Source organism: Chrysemys picta, chromosome 1, assembly GCF_011386835.1.
Source record: "Chrysemys picta bellii isolate R12L10 chromosome 1, ASM1138683v2, whole genome shotgun sequence".
Taxonomy (NCBI): Eukaryota; Metazoa; Chordata; order Testudines; family Emydidae; genus Chrysemys; species Chrysemys picta.
Window position 1 is genome coordinate 259919318 of NC_088791.1, and position 19747 is coordinate 259939064.

The 19747-nt window shown below is 45.0% G+C and overlaps 1 protein-coding gene across 1 annotated transcript in view; it reads left to right on the top strand.

Moving 5' to 3' along the window:
• The window catches only part of DCT (dopachrome tautomerase), a 29302-nt gene extending 10212 nt beyond the window's left edge, over window positions 1-19090 (top strand). Inside the window, exons 3-8 of the mRNA XM_005305015.4 lie at window positions 3494-3594; window positions 4289-4455; window positions 8397-8576; window positions 8693-8828; window positions 17320-17521; window positions 18688-19090. Of these exons, the coding sequence (XP_005305072.2) occupies window positions 3494-3594; window positions 4289-4455; window positions 8397-8576; window positions 8693-8828; window positions 17320-17521; window positions 18688-18869 (968 nt within the window). The 3' untranslated portion in view covers window positions 18870-19090. The remainder of the gene's footprint in view (window positions 1-3493; window positions 3595-4288; window positions 4456-8396; window positions 8577-8692; window positions 8829-17319; window positions 17522-18687) is intronic.
• Window positions 19091-19747: the final 657 nt, after the last annotated feature.

Below are 19747 nucleotides of genomic sequence, written 5' to 3' on the forward strand. Positions count from 1 at the left end.
AGGCAGGTAGTGTTTTCTTTGAGCTGGACATTGCCCTGTGTAGCTAATCTGCAAGGCCAAGCAGGGTGTCGATGGACATCAAGACCTGCAGGGAATCCTCCAGAGAGAGGCTCTGGAAAGTTTCAAAGAGTTACTTGTTAATCCTCTGCCACAGATTCCAAGGGATTGCAGCCTTGTTAGTTCCCCCATTGTAGGAAACTGTACTGTGCCATTTAGCAATCACTGGAGCTGGGACCAAAGCGGCACATAGCTGAGCCGCATATAGCCCGGGGTGAAAGCTGCAAGCTTTCAGCAGCTGAGCCCTGGGTTCTCTGGTCACCCGCAGCAGCGAGATGTCAGCCAGCAAGTTGGCCACCTATGAAAAAGTGTGGGATAATTTTAGAATGAGATCCCTGCAAAGCTGCCCTGCAAGCCATGACCTTTTTGTCCATATTGACAACCGCCTTCCCCCCACTCCCGAAACTCACCATTATTGGGGTGTTCGCGGAGCTGTGTGCCTCCTTAGAATCTCAGAGAGAAAGTGATTTCTGCTAGCAAAATGCCCTTTTTATTAAAATGTTTCAATCGTTTGCTGGAATGTAACAATCCCTCTTCTGTTCAGCACAGACCGTGAAGAACACATCACACACCCCCGCGGACTGGCTGCGGCAGATAAGAAAAAAACCTGGGCACAGCAAAGAAGACATGTTCCGCGAGGTGCTGCAGCGCGATGAGAGACAGACCAGGAGGCAGAGAGTGCTGGGAAGCCGAAAGGCAGGACAGAAAAGAGAATGCTGCTTTTGCTAGGCAAGTGACAGAGCGGATGATAAAAGTTATGGAGGATCAGACAGAGATGCTCAAGTCTCTGATACAGCTGCAGACTGAGCAGACCCGATTTTGAGCACCACTGCAGCAGATGCACAATTCTTTGCCAACCCCACCCCCTTCTATGCCCACACATTCCTTTTCACTTCACAGCACTCCTGAGTTTCCCTATCACTCCACCCCCTCTCACAGCTTGCACAGTGATAGCTGGAGCTACACACCGTTGTGAGGTTTTAACCTTTTTAACAATAAATAAAGCCTCAGGTGTTTAAGGGTACAGCATTTTTATTCTGTGTTCTACAAAAGTGTATAGCAATCAATTCACTCTCGGGAACAGGCTTCTAAAGCATTGTGTTGCACGGATCTTGGGCCCCAAAATTGTACATGGATGTACCAGGGAAGCAACTCCAAAGCAGACGTGTTACTGCCCCTCATTGTGAAAGTGGGTCCTCAAAGCCTCTCTGATGTTAATAGCAGCCCTTTGGGCTCCTCTGACAGCTCTAGCATCTGGCTGTTCAAACTGTGCAGCCAAGCGCTCTGCCTCAGTGCTCCACACCTGAGCAAACATTTCACCCTTAGATTCACACAGATTATGCAAAGTGCAGCACATGGCTATGACCATGGGAATATTATCATTGGTAAGGTCTAGCCTGCCATTTAAACACCTCCAGTGAGCTTTCAAACAGCCAAAGGCCCATTCAACTACCACACAGCACCTGCTCAGCCTGTTGTTAAAACGCTCCATGCTGCTGTCCAGATGCCCTGTGTAAGGTTTCATGAGCCAGGACTGTAAGGGGTAAGCCGGGTCTCCCAGGATTATTATGGGCATTTCCACATCCCCCACTGTGAACTTGTGACCTGGAAAGAAATTCCCTGCCTGCAGCTTTCTGTACAGGCCACCGTTCCTGAAGATGTGTGCATCATGCACCTTTCCAGATCAGCCTGCACTGATGCCCGTGAAACACCCCTGGTGATCCACAAGTGCCTGCAACACCATGGAGAAGTATCCCTTCCTCTTGATGTATTCAGAGGCAAGGTGGTCTGGAGCTAAAATTGGAATGTGTGTGCCATCAATCGCCCCACCACAGTTAGGGAAACCCATCTCTGCAAAGCATCCACTATTTCATGCACATTTCCCAGAGTCACGATCCTATGTAGCAGGATGCGATTTATTGCCCTGCACACTTGGAGTAATACAGCCCCAACAGTGGACATTCCTACTCCAAATTGATTTGCAACTGACCAGTAGCAGTCTGGATTCGCCAGTGATTGCAACATGCTTCTCTACCGAAAGGGCAGCTCTCAATCTGGTGTCCTGGCGCCGCAGGTCAGGGCCAGCTCAGCACATAGCTCCATGAAGGTTGTTTTACGCATCCTAAAGTTCTGGACCCATGGGTCGTCATCCCACACCTGCATGACAATGCAATCCCACCAATTGGTGCTTGTTTCCCTAGCCCAAAAGCGACGGTCTACCATATGCAGCTGCTCTGTGAATGCACAAAGCACTGATAAGTTGCTGCCGTCCTTATCACACTCGGGTGCCTGTGATTCATCCTCTGCTAACTTTGCGAGTAACTCTGAGAGTAACTGTGCTGCCATGAGCGATGTCCTCATGACAGCTAACTGAGCATAGAAGGCAAATGCGGGATCCATTCTCTCTCACTGCAGATGCTGGCACGCACTACAAAAGAATGACAGTTGGAAAACAGCGCAAAAGGAAGCCAGAGACCTTTGGAGGGGTGGGACACAAAGTGGTGCATGATGATACATTTTGCACATCCCAGAATGTGCCGCGCTCCGTTTCTGCATTCCCACAACACCTAGCAATGGATGGTGTCGCCAGGCTGTTGACAAAGGTGCCCCGAATGCGGACACAATCTATCGACACAGGGAGCAAATGCAGACCTGCTTTGGTGACTTTGTTTTTGTCAATTTTTCCTTGGTGACATTAGTTTCATCGAAAAAACTTGCCAGTGTAGACAAGCCCTTGATATCTGGATTCAAGTCCTTACTCTGCCATAGATTTCCTCTGTGGCCTTGTGTAAGTCACTTAGTTCCAGATCCTCATAGGTATTTAGGCATCTAACTCCCATTGGCTTAATTAATTTAATTTCAGTGGGAGTTAGGCACCTAAACATTTTGGAGGCTCTAGGCCCGTGGTGGGCAACCTGCAGTCCATGGGCTGCAGGTGGCATATCAGGGTAATCCTCTGGTGGGTTGCCAGACAGTTTGTTTACATTTGCATGGCCGCGCACAGCTCCCAGTAGCTGCGGTTCACCGTTCCCAGCCAATGGGAGCTGCGGGAAGCAGCACTATGTTACCATTAAATAACATAGTGATACCATGTTGTACATACGCGACAATAACTATGATTTATGACACAATGAAGATTAATGAAGGGATTCCTTTCAAATTATAGCTGGTCAAACACGGGGAAAATGTGCAAAATGTTGTCTAACTGCCCCCCTTTTTTGGAATGTGAAATTTTGGTGAACATTTTAATCAATTTAAAAATTTTAAAAAATTCCCACCAACTCTTTTAAAATGTTTATATTTCTGATGGATACCATTCTAGCATGAACTCCATTTAATAAAGCTTTAAACTCATAAAGCCAGTTATGTAAAGTACTCTTTGTGTATTTAACATTAATTGGATGCTGTAGTTCTTACTGTGCCTTCCTTTTTGTAGGACCTGACCGCCCATTCACCGCTATAGATTTCTCCCACCAAGGACCTGCCTTTGTTACTTGGCATAGGTACCATTTGCTGCTGCTGGAAAGAGATCTCCAGGTTAGCAACATGTTCTATCTTGGCACATTCAAAGATGCTCACATGACTCTTACTATTGTGATTTTCCCATATTACTTTGAATCTCTATTATGCCAACACAGAGTTCCCTGGCATAACTGAATGTCTGGGCTACATTCCTTAGACAATGACATTTCAGGAATGGTCATTCACTAACCCTGTTTTAAAAGTGAATTTAGCGCTCAGAAGGTCCTGATTGGTTTGAAGACTACAGTCTTCTATCCCCTGTCCCTCACCCCCTTTAAAAAAAAAACAGGTATTACAAAAGCAGGTGCAATATAATATTTTTACATAGCCAGCATGCCTCAGAGTTCATCAGAAGGTGGTTCAGCCTCTACATTTATTCAGGGTATTTCTGTCGTCATGCTGGGCCGCTCTGTGCCCTTGGTCTCTTTGCTGACTCCCAAGAATGTCAGAATCACCACTTTTTGGGCCATCAGCACTTTCAGTAGGAATCAGAACTAGGAACCACTTAACATACGAGGCCATCAGATGGTACAGTGTATAGTTAAGGTACCGATTTGAATCAGTGACCTTAGGAAGTTGAAACAGTATTCTGAGAAAACTGCAGCGTGGTTTCAAATATTAAAATATAGATGAGCCAGGTATCAGTAACCTCTCTCTCTTTCTCTTTTTAAAGAATGATTTCTTGCTAATAAGTTTCTTTTCATTATAGAGACTGATTGGCAATGAATCCTTTGCATTGCCCTATTGGAATTTTGCCACAGGTAGAAATGAGTGCGATGTGTGCACAGATCAGCTTTTTGGAGCATCAAGACCAGAAGATCCAAGCCTAATAAGTCAGAATTCAAGGTTCTCACGCTGGGCAATAGTGTGCAATAGGTAATAGAATGTGTAGGGGAAACCAGCATTCTAACTAACACTTGTTTTCATTAGCCACTAACAGCATGAACTGCTCTTTCAATTTGCATGAACTGCAAGAAAAAGAACCTAGATTTCCTTGTAAAAATTGTGAAACTTAGTGGATGGGCTAAAGGTGGGGGGTCAATCAAGATTTCCTCAGATATAGTCTGCATTTTTATACTGTTTATTTTTTTTTAATTTGATACAGGACTTTACTTAAAGACAGTAATTTTAAGACTGACTGAGTATTAGAAGTGTTTGCCATACTAGAGACTCATTATTTAGAGGAGCAATACTAGTATGTTAGCTCACTTTGCCAACCAAAAGCTCTTGAAAATTCTATCAATAGGAATTTTCCTGTGTGTTTAATAGTGAGCTCATATTAGACTGAAAAATCTGTGCCTCTTCAGTTGGACTGGAAAATACCAGACATGAGATTCTAGCCCTATTGCAATCAGTGGGAATTTTTGCATTAACTTTAATGAGGCCAGGATGTCACCTCAGATTTAGAAATAGTTTTTAAAAAATGAGATTGAACTGGTTTCTTGCAAAATAATGCTCTGATCTTGCAATTGATTATAATTAGGCATTTCCCATTTGGAGTCAATGGGGCTTTGTGTGAGTGCAGGGATTCGACTGTGGATTCACATGCAGGATTGGGACTTTAAGATGGACAAGTGGACATTCAGTAACACAGGAAAATATAATACTCCTGTAGCACTTTTCATCCAAGCTTGAAGTGGCATGAAGGCCTTGGGAGCTGCTCAAAACAGGGGCGACAGATTCTTCCTAAAAGTGGGGTTGCCATGAGGCCCCACTCTGTCTGTGGCCCTACCCCATCCCCCGTCTCTGCTCCATGAAGCCCTGCCCCTGACCAAGTTGGAAGCCGGAGCTGGACTGGGGAGCCCGGGCCCCTCCACCTGCCCAGAGTTGCCCACATGGCTCTTACCTGACTCTGGCTTCTGGCCTGGCCAGGAGGCGGGGCCTTGGAGGCTGAAGAGTTGCCTGGACAGCTATGAGGAGCTGTGTACCCTCCATCTGCCCTAGGCAGGAGGCCGGGGGGTGGGGTGGGGGGAGACATGGGCCGGGGACTGATCTCAGGCCCCCCACCCCAGGCAGGTGGACAATCCACAGCTCCCCACAGCTGCTTGGGCTCCCTGGACCACTCTTATCCAGGCCGGGCTTCAGCTTCCGGCCTGGCCGGGAGCGGAGCTTTGCGGGGAAGAGGAGGGGCAGGGGGCCAGGCCCATGGCAAAAAGTGGAAGGACTAGAAATCAGGCCACTTATATGAGTACCTAAATATCTACTCCAAAGCCTAACTTTAGGCACTGATTTTTTGAAAATCTTGGCCTTTTCATATAGCTGCTGCCCTCATCTTGTCAGTAACATGAAGAATGGGATGGGTTTTTTCCCGAATACTGAAATTTCTAAACTCTTCCTTCACCAGTGTTACAGGAGAGCAATTTTTACTTTTTTATTTCAGTAGACTGTGTATATGCATTTTAATTTAAAATTAAATAGAATCGTCTGGATTCTTTGCAACTGTCATATGAGACTTGTGCTTCACTTCACATCTCCCATGGGGCACGGGTCACTTGCAGGTTTAAACTAGTGTAAATGGTGAATTCTCTGTAACTTGAAGTCTTTAAATCAGGATTTTAGGACTGTAGTAACTCAACCAGAGGTTAGGAGTCTATTGCAGGTTCTGTGGCCTGCAATGTGGAGGAGGTCAGACTAGATGATCACAATGGTTCCTTCTGACCCGTAAGTCTATGAGTCTCTTCACCACTTCTATCCCTGGCGTTACAGGACTCCTCACACTAATTGATATACAAACAACACCTGATGCTAGCGGATAACAGCATGCCTGATAAAATAGGATGCAATGCGGTTCATATTCCATCTCTCTCCAAGTAAAAAGGGTGAAGTCTGGAAAACTGAATAACTGTTTACCCGTCAGCTAGTTCCTGCATTTCCACAGCCCACCACCATCCTTACTGCATTGCTCTGGGCCAAGGGCGCAAAGTGAGACCTTATCTATTTTAAGGAAATTTGCGCCAGTGTAAAGATGTAGTTACATTGGTGCAACCCCTGATGTTTACGTGCTGCACCCGTGCAAAGCAGGGCTTATATCAGTGCATTACCAGCATCAGCATAACCCTTGCTTTGCACAGTGCAGTGCTTCTGCATTAGGGGTTTACACTAGTGTAACTACGGTCTATATCAGGGGTCGGCGACGTTTGGCATGCAGCTCGCCAGAGTAAGCACCCTGGCGGGCCGGGCCACTTTATTTACCTGCTGACGCGGCAGGTTCGACCGATCGCGGCCTCCACTGGCCGCGGTTCGCCATCCCGGGCCAATGGGGGCGGTGACAAGCCGCAGCCAGCACATCCCTCACCCGCGCCGCTTCTCGCCGCCCTCATTGGCCCGGGACGGCAAACCGCGGTGAGTGGGGGCCGCGATCGGCGGAACCTGCTGCGTCAGCAGGTAAATAAACTGGCCCGTCCCGTCAGGGTGCTTTCCCTGGTGAGCCACGTGCCAAACGTTGCCGACCCCTGGTCTATATAGTCAGGCTGCTGTGATATTTCAGCCCAAATGATTATGGTAAATTTGCAGATGTATCTAAGCCACTGAAAATCAAGCCATAATGGAAGCCCTGCTGTAACTGCCATATAGCAGGTGGAAGACAGAGCCTCCTCAGGGCAAGTCTGTGAAGTCTGCAAGAGGGAAGAGCTTTGTAAGCTCATCTACTGGAACTTAAAAACTCTGGATTTTCCTTTTAACTTCTTGGGAAGAAAACAAGGAAATCAAAATACAAAAACGTATGTACACTTAATGGAAAAGCTATACATTAAAACCTCAAATGACACGAAATGAGAAAGCTAAGGTTGAACATGTGACCATAAGACGGCCCTGTGAATAATATGGTCTTTAATTACATGATCACACATGTGTCAAAGAATACAATATCATAGATTATCCTCTAAATCTTTACCACATCCATGTGGCAGCTGGTAATATAGTTTTCATTTTTGATGTACATAAACAATTGTCATATATTAGCAAAAGACCCAATCCTGCATCTGACTTCATGTGGACAGACACCTGCCTCTGCCTGGAGTCCACTGCAGTTTTAGATTAAGTGTTTGGGGCTTTGTGAAGGTGCAGGTATCCACACACGTGGAATCCCGTTGCCTTTGAAATGAATGGAAGTTTTGCCATTGACTTCAATGGGAGCAGAATAGTCTCATATCTAATGGCCTGTTGATGGGGCCACCAGTTGGGGTACAGTGTGGGAGAAACAAGCACAAATACAGTCCCAAGCTTGAGCTGAACAGTGAACAAAGAAAGAAGTGGTGCATAATTAAAGACTCTGGCTTGTACTACAATAAGTCTCTCCATCCCTGCCAAATAGCAGGTGAGGAAGTGTAGAAGGGGCTGCTATGACATGGGCCAGGAGTAATTGTTTTTGGTTGGGCAGCTATGCTACATGTCAGCTAAGGAAGCATACTTGACAGTAAATTAGTGGAACCATTGACATTTAATTAGCCACATTATCCTGTTGAAAGATGTGGCACCCACTTGCTAACATCCATATCAATCTCCTTCATGAGGTTTTTAAAGGCGGAAATGTGAAAGTTGGAGCCAGTTCAAAGATGATTCATTTACAAGCAGATTTACGATTCCAGCTCAGATTAGCAGTATGACCATTTTCTTTTCTGGTACAAAACTTCTCAAACCATCTGAGGTTCTGATCCTGCAAACACTTGCATGTGTGTTTAACATCAGGGACATGAGCCATCCCAGTGGTTGTGGTGGGGGACTGAGTGTATAGTGTCTATTGACTCTGTCAGAGTGAACCCCCTCACCCTCTAACATCCTATTCTAATTGTTCCACTCAACTTTGATTTTAATCTAAGCTTGGATGATTACAACCGTCTGGTTACACTGTGTAATGGGACTAATGAAGGGATTCTACGGAGGAACCCACAAGGGAAGTCTGGCGAGCAGCTGCCAACCATGGAAGATATCCAGAACTGCCTTTCACTTCAAGAGTTTGATAATCCTCCTTTTTTCCGGAATTCTAATTTCAGCTTCAGGTTTGTGCCCCAACTCCTATAACTTGTGCAGCCCAAAGATAGCCTTTTATACATACATTTGGAGGTAGTGCTGGTCAATAGATGGTTACTTAACTCTTGTCTTATCGCACACACAGGAATTCCCTGGAAGGGTTTGGTAAACCAGATGGAACTTTTGTCTCCCCAGTGGTGAGCCTGCATAACTTGGTTCACTCTTTCCTGAATGGAACCAGCGCTTCCCCTCATGCTGCAGCCAATGATCCAATTTTTGTGGTATGTCATTTTCCTAATGTTATTGCAACTGAATAAGCCTCTGTTGTGTTAATTTAGATGGAATATATGCCTCTGTTGTGTTAAGTTAGATGGAATATATGGGCCAATGGTGTTCACATAACCCAGTCAGTGTCCAACATTAAACAGCTTAAACAAGGCCTGGGGTTTGGCATACAGAGATCCCATGGCAAATAAACCATTAAAAATCCTTCCAACCTTTTATTAAAGATATAGAAAAGAAGGAAAACAGTGATAGCCTTTGCAATGTTAAGTATTAAGTAAACCTCTAATTTTAACAATGCCCCTTGTTCCTTTGCACTGTTAACTGGAGAGAGTTTTCAGAAGGAAAAACCTCCATGTGTGAGTGCCTGTTAGATGGTGTCAAAGATGGTAATATTGGTCTTTCTGGGGAAAAGAGAAGTTAGTTGAGATGGGCTGGAGATGTTGTGTTGCTGCTGTCTGATCCAGTTTCATCCCAGATGGTGTTTGGGATTCAGCTGGAGCCGTAGAGGTGGCAGTGTCATCTGGATTCCCCCCTCCAGAGATGTCATCTCTGGCCCGGACATCTCTGAGGATCAGGAGGATGAAGGCTAAATGCCCCAGGAGATGGTGGGGGTGGCAGCCATGATGATGAAGCTTTGCTCCAATAGCCAATTTTTCTCCCTAAAGTCTATTTCTTTAAGGACCTATAAAGAGAATGGTGGGTCATCCCCTCATTACTATGTCCACCAATTAGGCCTAGTTTATGACACACCAATGTTGGTTCATTGATTTTTAGTCCCACATTTTATATGTTTACCAAGCATGATCTTAACACCGCCCTTGAAATAAATCAGTAGGTCATTTTGTTTTGACTAATCCAGTCTTTCTGTCACACTTTTGCATCTTGTCCCATCAACATTTATTGTTACAGGTTATGGTGACATCTTATGAACTTATACTCACTTTTTACAGCTGAACTCACAATTAGGGTAAATTTGAAGGCCCAATTGTCACAACACCTCTAAGGCACTTTTCTCACCAAGAATTTGGAGGATAGAAGTAGTGAAGTTCCTAGATTAAAAATGACTACTTCAAATACAAAATAAAAGTTTTTCCTCTTGTATTTTATATTGCCACATCTACTAGTAATTAAATAAAGTGGGACAAATTGTCAAGACAGTTAGTGCAATCCAAAGTCATAGAATCATAGAATATTAGGGTTGAAAGAGACCTCGAGAGGTCATCTAGTCCAATCCCCTGCTCAAAGCAGGACCAACACCAACTAAATCATCCCAGCCAGGGCTTTGTCAAGCTGGGCCTTAAAAACCTCTAAGAATGGAGATTCCACCACCTCCCTAGGTAACCCATTCCAGTGCTTCACCACCCTCCTAGTGAAATAGTGTTTCCTAATATCCAACCTAGACCTCCCCTACTGCAACTTGAGACCATTGCTTCTTGTTCTGTCATCTGCCACCACTGAGAACAGCCAAACTCCATCCTCTTTGGAACCCTCCTTCAGGTATTTGAAGGCTGCTATCAAATCCCCCCCCACTCTTCTCTTCTGCAGCCTAAATAACCCCAGTTCCCTCAGCTTCGCCTCATAAGTCATGTGCCCCAGCCCCCTAATCATTTTTGTTGCCCTCCGCTGGACTCTCTCCAATTTTTCCACATCCCTTTTGTAGTTGGGGCACCAAAACTGGACACAATACTCCAGGTGTGGCCTCATCAGTGCCGAATAGAGGGGAATAGTCACTTCCCTTGATCTGCTGGCAATGCTCCTACTAATGCAGTCCAATATGCTGTTAGCCTTCTTGGCAACAAGGGCACACTGCTGACTCATATCCAGCTTCTCGTCCACTGTAATCCCCAGGTCCTTTTCTGCAGAACTGCTAAGTCATCTTTTAGGGAAGAACAGCAGCCCTTCAAAGTGGAAGAGTTGCTGGTCTGACACAGCTTGAATTTTAATTTTACATTTAGCTCATCTTATTCTTGTCAATATCTCAGCAGAAGGAGATTTTGAGAGTAGGACTGTATATTTTAGAATACGAAGCCCAGATCCTCAGCAGTAGTTACACACCTAACTTTCACTGAAATCAGATTTAGTCTGGGTTTGTGTCAGTAGTTTATTTGTTTATTTAAAAGTCAGCTCACTGGGATAGGCTGAGGAGCTACATCTCATTTTTGGAGTGTTCTGGGGGATAAAAATCATATAATTTTACTGGTACTTCAGTAGAACACAGAACTTTAAAAATGAATCAGACAGCAGTGAGCAAATGTAATTTCAGTAGCTGAGGCTGTTATACATTTCTGTCTCCACACAGCTTCTTGCCAAATTCACTGAGAAGCTTTTTAATATTACGTGTTTCTAGAGCTAGCTGCCTTTGGTAGATGAAGCCATAATTATTGTGTGTAGGTATTAGCCTAAATGACCATGTAGTAGCTCTCCGATTTATTTCCCTCAGAGTTTTTATATCCCTCAGTGACGTTCACATCTTACTCCTAAGCCTCTTTTTGAAAACACATTTAGATTTTTAATGAACGAGGGTCAGCAGTGAGCTGTGATTGCTAGTTCAGATACCGGCTGAAATGAGATGCCTGCTGGGTAGCTGTGTTTTAAAATAAAAGAAACACAATTTTAAAAAATTGAAACAGGAAAAATCTTTATTTCATGATATTATTATTTTATACAGTGGCTTACTTTTCATCAGGTGGTTTGCGGATCAAAGTTTTCTAGTGTGGCTACTGAAGACAATAATTACACCAGTAATGAATTTGGCCCCCTGTCTTGGTACTGGATAGTTGTCTGAAATGGACTTAGCTACAACTTTTTCTAGCAGGTGCTTTGTAGTACGAACAGCACTATTCTGGAAAACTCTGGACCAAATTCAGGGGTGCCGTGGCATGGTGTAAATGGTCTGTTATCAGGTGGATGGAAAGGAGTTTAATTTGGTGTAGTATGCTGTACACAGTAAGGGGGGTGGAAGAGAATGGTGTATAGACAAGAGTTAGACCCTGATCCTGCAATCTCAGGGTGACCTCAGAGGAGCTTCATGTGAGTGAAGGGACCTGCCCTCTCCAATCCAATTGCGAGATCAGAATCTTAAGTTCATGAGGAGAGGCAAAATGGAGGGGGGGCCTCCATCCTATTTTATATGGTATATGACTTATATAGTGATGAGGGATATTTGTACAAACATGGTTGAACCTTATTATGGTATTTGGATGCTATCTGCACCTTTACACTGCTTGTAACATTGTAAAGAATAAAGAGCAGCAAGGATATTCTTTTCAGCAGGGATTGTGCTCCTCTCTGTTTGGAAAGCACCAATTACCTTTTGGGCCCTATCACAGTCCAAATAATATTTTTCTTTAATTTTGATATAAAAAGACTCCCCACACCATCCCAATCCTCTGGGCACTTTTTCAGATATTTAAAATATATAGGTGCCGATTCCATGGGTGCTCTGGGGCTGGAGCAGTGACCCAAGGAGCAGAGCCTCCCCCTCCCACCCAACCCTCCTGCGCACCATGGATCAGCTGTTCCGCAGCATGGAGGAGGTGCTGGGGGGGGAGAGGAACGGGGGGAGGAAGAAGTGGGGGAGGGAGCAGAAAGAGATGGGCAAGGGCAGGAGCGGGGGGGCGGGAAGAGGTGGGGGAGGCGTGGCTTGGAGGAAGGGGTGGAGTGGGGGCCAGGCCTGGGTGGAGTGGGGGTTGAGCTCCTCCCGGCAACTCAGTAAGTTGGCACCTATGACAAAATCAATGAACTCTTTCCCACACCATGTTGCTTAACCCAACCCACCACAGAAGCCTAAGATAATAGCTGAGGCTTGCAGGTTCTTTTGGACCAATGAGAGGAATGAGTTCCAGAGTCAAAGAACTTATTGTAAAATGTGCTGCCATTCTCTGTCCTTCTAATCCTGTGAGCTGACTGTAACTGTGGCAGAGGGGATAGAGACTGCCTCTCAGCCATTTTGGTCCTAAACCACTTAGGGCTTTATAAACCAAACCCAACATCTTACACATCACTGGACAATGGCACTGAAGCACTAGTGCAACATTCTCTCAGCGTGAAGCACGGCTCAACGGGTGGGGAGTCGCATTCTGAACTAATTTAAGGTTTTGAATGATAAAGGGAAACCCCATATAGATCACAGTACAATAGTCTAACCTTGAGAAGACACAAGCATGGATAACTGTAGCAAGGGCTCCATCTGTAAGAGGTGCTGGGGGGAGGCAGGGAAGAGGGGGAAGAAGAGGCTCGATTCACACAGAAACTTAGGAGTGGTGACACTTAGGTGCCTAGAAAATCACTGGGATTCACAAAGCCTGAGTTTGGCATCGAGGCTCCCTATACAACGAATGGGGTTCACAACAGCCAGCATGCTAGGTGGCTCCTCACGTAAGCTAGCCACTGGGCAATGCTAAGCCAAGGGGTGCGTGCTAAGCCCTGCCCTCTCTCAGAGATAGGTGCCCAAGTCTAGGGTGTAGGAAGGCAGCTTCCTCTGCTTAGCATTCTCAGCTGCAAACCCTCTCTTGGCATTAGGCAGGGGTGGGAGGAGGAGCAGGAGCTCCCTCATAACTTTCAGCCCAGTGGTGAGGGTATTCACCTGGGATGTGAGACACCACTCCCCCCCCTCAGTTAAAGTCCCCTCTACGTGTGAGGGGAAAAGGCATTTCAACAAAGATCTGTTACCTCACAGGTGAGTGCACTAGCCACTGGGCTATGGGATAGTCTGACGTGAGGCTCCCCAAGTCTCTCCTGTTGATGCTTTGGATAACTAATTTTAAAAAGCAGCAAAGAGTCCTGTGGCACCTTAAAGACTAACAGATGTATTGGAGCATAAGCTTTCATGGGTGAATACGTCATGCGACTGACGAAGTGGGTATTCACCCATGAAAGCTTATGCTCCAATACATCTGTTAGTCTTTAAGGTGCCACAGGACTCTTTGTTGCTTTTTACAAATCCAGACTAACATGGCTACCCCTCTGATACTTAATTTTAAAAAGTCATTACAGGAGGGGGCTGGAACCTGGGCCTCCCAGGTGAGTGTGCTAATCACCAGACTACAGAGTCATTCTCTCACTTGCTCTTTCTGTCCTGATGTTGAAGCCGTTCCACTGTGGATAAATAATGGAAGAATCATGGGGCCAGCAAGTGAGAGAGAGAGAGAGAGAGCAAGTGCGAGAAGGACTCTGTTGCCAATTGGCTATAACACTCACCTGGGAGACCAAGGGATCAGGCCCCCTGCTCCCATTGCTCCTTCATGATTTAGCCAAAGTAGAGCAGCTTCAAAAGGAGAAGGCTGAGGGAGAATCAAATCGGAATATCCCATAGCTCAGTAGTTACAGCACTTCCTGAGAGGAGGCAGAGGAGAGGTCAAATTCCTGTTCCCCTCAGGTGAAGTGGGGACACCCCAGATTAATACCCTAACCACTGGGCTAAAAGTTAAGAGGGAAGGTGTCTTCCTCCACAGGGCCTTGATCTAGTAGGTGAGCTTTGAGCATGCTTACTTGATTGGGCCCTGCAGGCAAAATAAGTGGATGAGCTAATCTGCCCCTTGTTACTGCACTGTCTGGGGCGTAGGCAGGCCCTCTCAGAGGTCCAGAGAGGCCCGGACCACTTCCAGCTTTGAGGCCCCTAGCCATAATAAAAATTAAAAATGATAACACATGAAAACAAAATAAGGCACCAAAAAAGAGTGAGACATAATTTGAATACTTTTTTATTTAACAAATGCTTTTCTGGTCCAATAGGGATGCACATAAAAACAAGTTGTGAAACTTATCAAATGTCAAAAAATTAACAAGTGTCTAAAATTGAGGCCCCCTTTGAGCTTCAGGCCCAGGCCAAATGGCCTTCCTGCCCTCCCCCACACCCCCCAACTGGCCTTGGGCTTAGGCATGCAGATGACTGGTGTGGGGCTGCAGTGCTCAGATCCAGAACCATGGTGTTTAAGGAACTTTAATTACAAAAATAGGGGTGCTTGCAGACTTTGGGGGCAGCCAAGTCAGGCCTTTGTGAATTCCAGTGAGGCCTAATTCTGGGACACCTAAGTCCTTTTGTGAATCTAGCCCAGGGGTTGGCAACCTTTCAGAAGTGGTGTGCTGAGTCTTCATTTATTCACTGTAATTTAAGGTTTCGCGTGTCAGTAATACATTTTAACGTTTTTAGAAGGTCTCTTTCTGGAAGTCTATAATATATAACTAAACTACTGTTGTATGTAAAGTAAATAAGGTTTTTAAAATGTTTAAGAAGCCTCATTGAAAATTAAATTAAAATGCAGAGCCCCCCAGACCGGTGGCCAGGATCCGGGCATTGTGAGTGCCACTGAAAATCAGCTCGTGTGCCGCCTTCGGCACGCGTGTGATAGGTTGCCTACTCCTGATCTAGCCCAAAGAGTCTTGCTACTGTTGCTATCTGAGCATGCCGGAACAGCCAAGGATGAAGTACTTCTCTATTAGTAGCTCAGCTTAAGGAAACTCAGAATTGTCATTATGTTGAAAAGGATTGGATGTTGTAAACGTTTCTGTAAACTTTGTTCTAAACCCTTCTTCCTCCCTGCTATATGTCCATTTTGAGAGTTTCTCTTTCTCTGGAGTGTATGGGCTCCCTCTGGTGGCTAACCAAAAACTTACTCTCTGAAGAAATACTTGCATTTGAAAGGCTGAGCTCAGCCTGTTTTAACCCAAAGTCATAAATTCCTAGGCTAAGCTTTGCAAAAGTGAGTGCCTAGATTTAAAGTTTTTAGGCACCTAAATAAGTGGCCTGATTTTCAAATGTGCTGAGCACTCAGAGAGAAAATTAGTGAGGAGGGAAAACAAGAAAAGAGAATGGAAAACTCTGCATTTCAAAAATTGCAGTGTGGAGAAAATAGCTCACATTCAACAACACTGGACAACGCTTTTCTTCCCTGGCAGCTCCTGAATCTTTTGTACCATAGCTGAAGTGTTTCGAACTTGGCATTATTGATTTGACAGACCACTTTCCAGATCTTCTTCTTGCCCACATAGAGAGATCACCTAAGCTCTTTTCCAGTTCATCGGGACCTTCTGTTTCCAGAGAATTTTTTTTAAAGTGCAGAATAATTTGTTTTTGTGTCTTTGCTGCATCAGAGTTCTGGGAGGGTTAGCAATGCTAATTGGAAGACTGTTTCCTGAAGACTAAAACCTAAAGAGTGAGGACTCCTATGGCCAAATTCATAAGCGAGTTTAAGTTGAGAAAGGGAATAAGTTGATGTAATTTATACTCTCATTGGCCCCTAAAACATGTATGTTACACCCACTTAGACTTCATAGAGACTCTCCTAGACTTGGCTTTTAGACTCATATCCACTTACCAAGGTGTAACTGGCACCCTCCACCCTTTACACATCTCCTCGGAATTTGGTCCACTTAGTATGAGTCGCAGAAAGCCTAGGAGTACGTCTACATTTGAGCTAAAAGGTTTGATTCCCAGCTTGTGGAGACGTAGCCATGCCAGCGCTACTTGAGCTAGTGCCTAAAAGTAGCAGCATGGCTGCCGCAAGACAGCTGGCAGCTCAGGGTATCTGCCTGACTATGTACTCAGGGGGCCGGGTGGGATTATACTTGGAGTGGCCAGGCTGAGCAGCCACCTGTGCCACTACGGATACATTTTGAAATGCAGAGCTAGCTCGGCTATGTCGGCGTGAGCTGGGAATCACACCTTCCAGACGCACCCTAAGATTGTCCAGTTTGGTGTAACTCAGACTTCCAGGGTCAGAGGGAGCAGTGTAGCAAGAAACACACCTGTGTATAATAAAACAGCCCCCATTCTACTTCAATTGACATCTTGGTAATACCTTTTACTGGCTCCGTGGCATGTAAACCAGACCAACTTAGCTTCCCTGCCCTTACCAGTGAAAGGCTGATCCAGTGGGCTGGAAAGTCTGGCCCTCATTTCTCTTTAATCTTTGTCTTAGATTAGGGCTCAATTTTAAACTGTTTTATGAGCCCACGTAGGGGAATATACATCCCCTGCTCAATGAATGGGCTACTTGCATTGCAGGTTACATTATATGGAGCTAACAGTCGCCACCAGGTTGCTACTCTACAGCCGGCACAGGTGGGCAGGGAGTCGGCTGTCATGGTGAGGGAGCCAGCAGAACCAAGGCTCTGCTCTCTCAGTACACTGGTCAACACGGCTGCCCCACCACCTTGGGGAAAGTAGGTGTATGAGGAGAAGAAATGGCCAAGCTTCCTTCCCCGGTGGGACTAAATTGTGACACTTGGTGAATCGTAGCTTGGGCCTTGCTGGGCTCCTGAGGTAGCGCAGCAAAGTGAAGGGCAGATGACAAGGGGCCAATCCGGCTTCTAGGGAGTTCAGCACTCTTCAGTGCGACAGCGTCCACATGCCTAATTTGTGATATTTACTGATATTTCCTACTTCCAAACCGATTGTGTCCTGGGGATTCTTTTAAAAGCACAAAATGTTGGAAGCTGTTGGAACCAGAAAGGTGTTTATGTGTGTGTGTGTAATTGAATTGACAGGTCCTTCATTCTTTTACGGATGCCATCTTTGATGAGTGGATGAAACAATTTAACCCCTCTGACAATGCTTGGCCTCTGGAGCTGGCCCCTATTGGGCACAACAGGATGTTCAACATGGTCCCTTTCTTCCCTCCTGTGACCAACGCTCAACTCTTTCGAGCTGCAGAACAACTTGGCTACAGCTATGCCATTGACCTGCCAGGTAACTAACAGAAGTGCTAAAGGAATTGCAGAGACTGGGCCACTCAACTTTTCACATAAAGATCTTCAGATAACTGAGCATTAAGAGCAACATTTTCATAAGCACCTAGGTCACATTTTTCAAAAAGGGCTTAAGGAACCAAGGGGCCCAAGTCTCACTGAAAGTCAGTGTAGGGAGAAGATGGCAGTAACTGACATCAGGAATACATAGGGTAAAATTGTCAGAAATGCGTAAGTGACTTAGAAGCCTAAGTGCCCATTTTCAAAAGAGACGTAGTCACTTTTGAAAATGAGACTTAGGTACAGCTACACTGCAAAAAAATCAACCCCCCCAAAACAGGAGCAGCAAGTCTCAGAGCATGGGTCAGGCTCACACTGTAGGGGATAAAACTAGCAGTGTAGCTATTCGGGCTTAGACTGGAGTCCAGATTCTGAAACCTAGGGAGTTGGGAGGGTCTTAGAGGCTGGACTCCAGCCTGAGCCCAAATGTCTACACTGCTATTTTTAGCCCCACAGCAGAGCCCCGCAAGGCCGAGTCAGATGACCCGGGTTCTGCAACTTGCTGCTGCAGGTCTTTTTCTGCTGTATAGACATACTCTTTGGCTTCAAAATCACTGAGATGCTTCTGAATATTTTACCCAAAACAATCTTCTGAAAGGGACAGTGAAAAGACCAGGTAAAGATGTTCTGCCGTGTGGGGGTGGGATGGACGGATTGATAAGAACATATTGTGTTCTAGCACTTCACACTAGTGAGTATTGCTGAGATCATTCATTTTTCCTTATTTATCTCAAAGCTACCTAAATAAATAAAATCCTGACCCGAAACTTGCAAATTGTCCATCGTGAGGCTTTTTTAACTATGTGCTCCTGTCCCTCTTTCCATTGTCCTTCCTGTCTCATTCCTTTCATTTGTTACACTCGCTTCTTGTATCTAGTCTTACATTAGATTATAAACGCTTGCAGCCAGGATTGTGTTTTATTGTATGTTTGTACATTGCCTACACAATGGAGCCCTGACCCTCACTGCGGCCTTTGGGTGCTATGGCAATACAAGTAATAATAGTCCTACTGTTGTTAAAGTCTAATATTTGCTCCTCCTCCTTTGTGATTTTACAAGCAAAATTATTCCCATTCTATAACTCAGACATTGTTTCTGTATTTACAGATTCACTTGAAGAAACACATGCTTGGGCTATTACGGTTGGATCCACTATTGGAGGAGCACTGATAGCTTCAGTTGTACTAATTATGCTGCTTGCACTCTTTCAGCACAGAAGAAACAGAAAAGGTTTTGAACCACTGATGAATGCAAGATTCAGCAAAAAAAATTATACAGAAGAGGCCTAGTGCTGTAGCATTGCGTCATCAGATTTACCTGTAGGAAACTAACCTGATTAGTTGTTCAACTCTTAGCCAAGTGCTGAACTAACAACTTGACCCACATTCCTTTGCTAGACAGCTAGCTACATTGTTCTCATCTCAGTGGACCTGTACTTTTCCTGTCATTTGGGATCATCAGTCTCATGTCTTCAAACATTTTGAAACAACATACGAGATACATGTACAGCCTAAGACAGGATAGAGTTTTCCTGTTGCCAAAGATTGTTTGTAGTTTGTGATGCCCAGGTTTGGATCACATCATCGGAGAATCCTGACGCCAGAAAAAAAGAAAAACAAAGACAAATGCAAATATTTTTCCTAAATATTTTTCTAAACTAACAGTACTGTGATAGGCAGAATTTCATTGACTACATATCTTTGGATAGTAGATTTATATACAGGAATAAAACAATATTGCAAGTAAGTGATGTTGCTTTAAAAAAAGGACTCAAATATTCCACGTACGATTCTGCAAATGCTCTTCTGGGGGTGTGGCTAGATGGTATATTGTAAGGAATATGTGGGGACAGTTTAAGCCACAGAATGAGCTCTTAATTTAAATTGCATAAGAACTAAAATAAATACCAGGAAACTCCCTAATTCAAATTCCCCATGTCCAAGTAAGTAATGAGCAGGAATTCATTTCTAACTAAACAGACACACCAGGGGCCTGTGGCAGAGCCTGAATGCTGCACCTGCCTTTCTGCACATGGAAACTTCTCAGACTATGCTGAGAGGAAAGAGATGTGTGTGTGTGTGTGTGTGTGTGTGTCAGACACAGCTGAAGTGGTTGGGGATTTTCAGGAAATTGTCAGGAGATGGCAGTGTTATGAGTACCAGAGAAG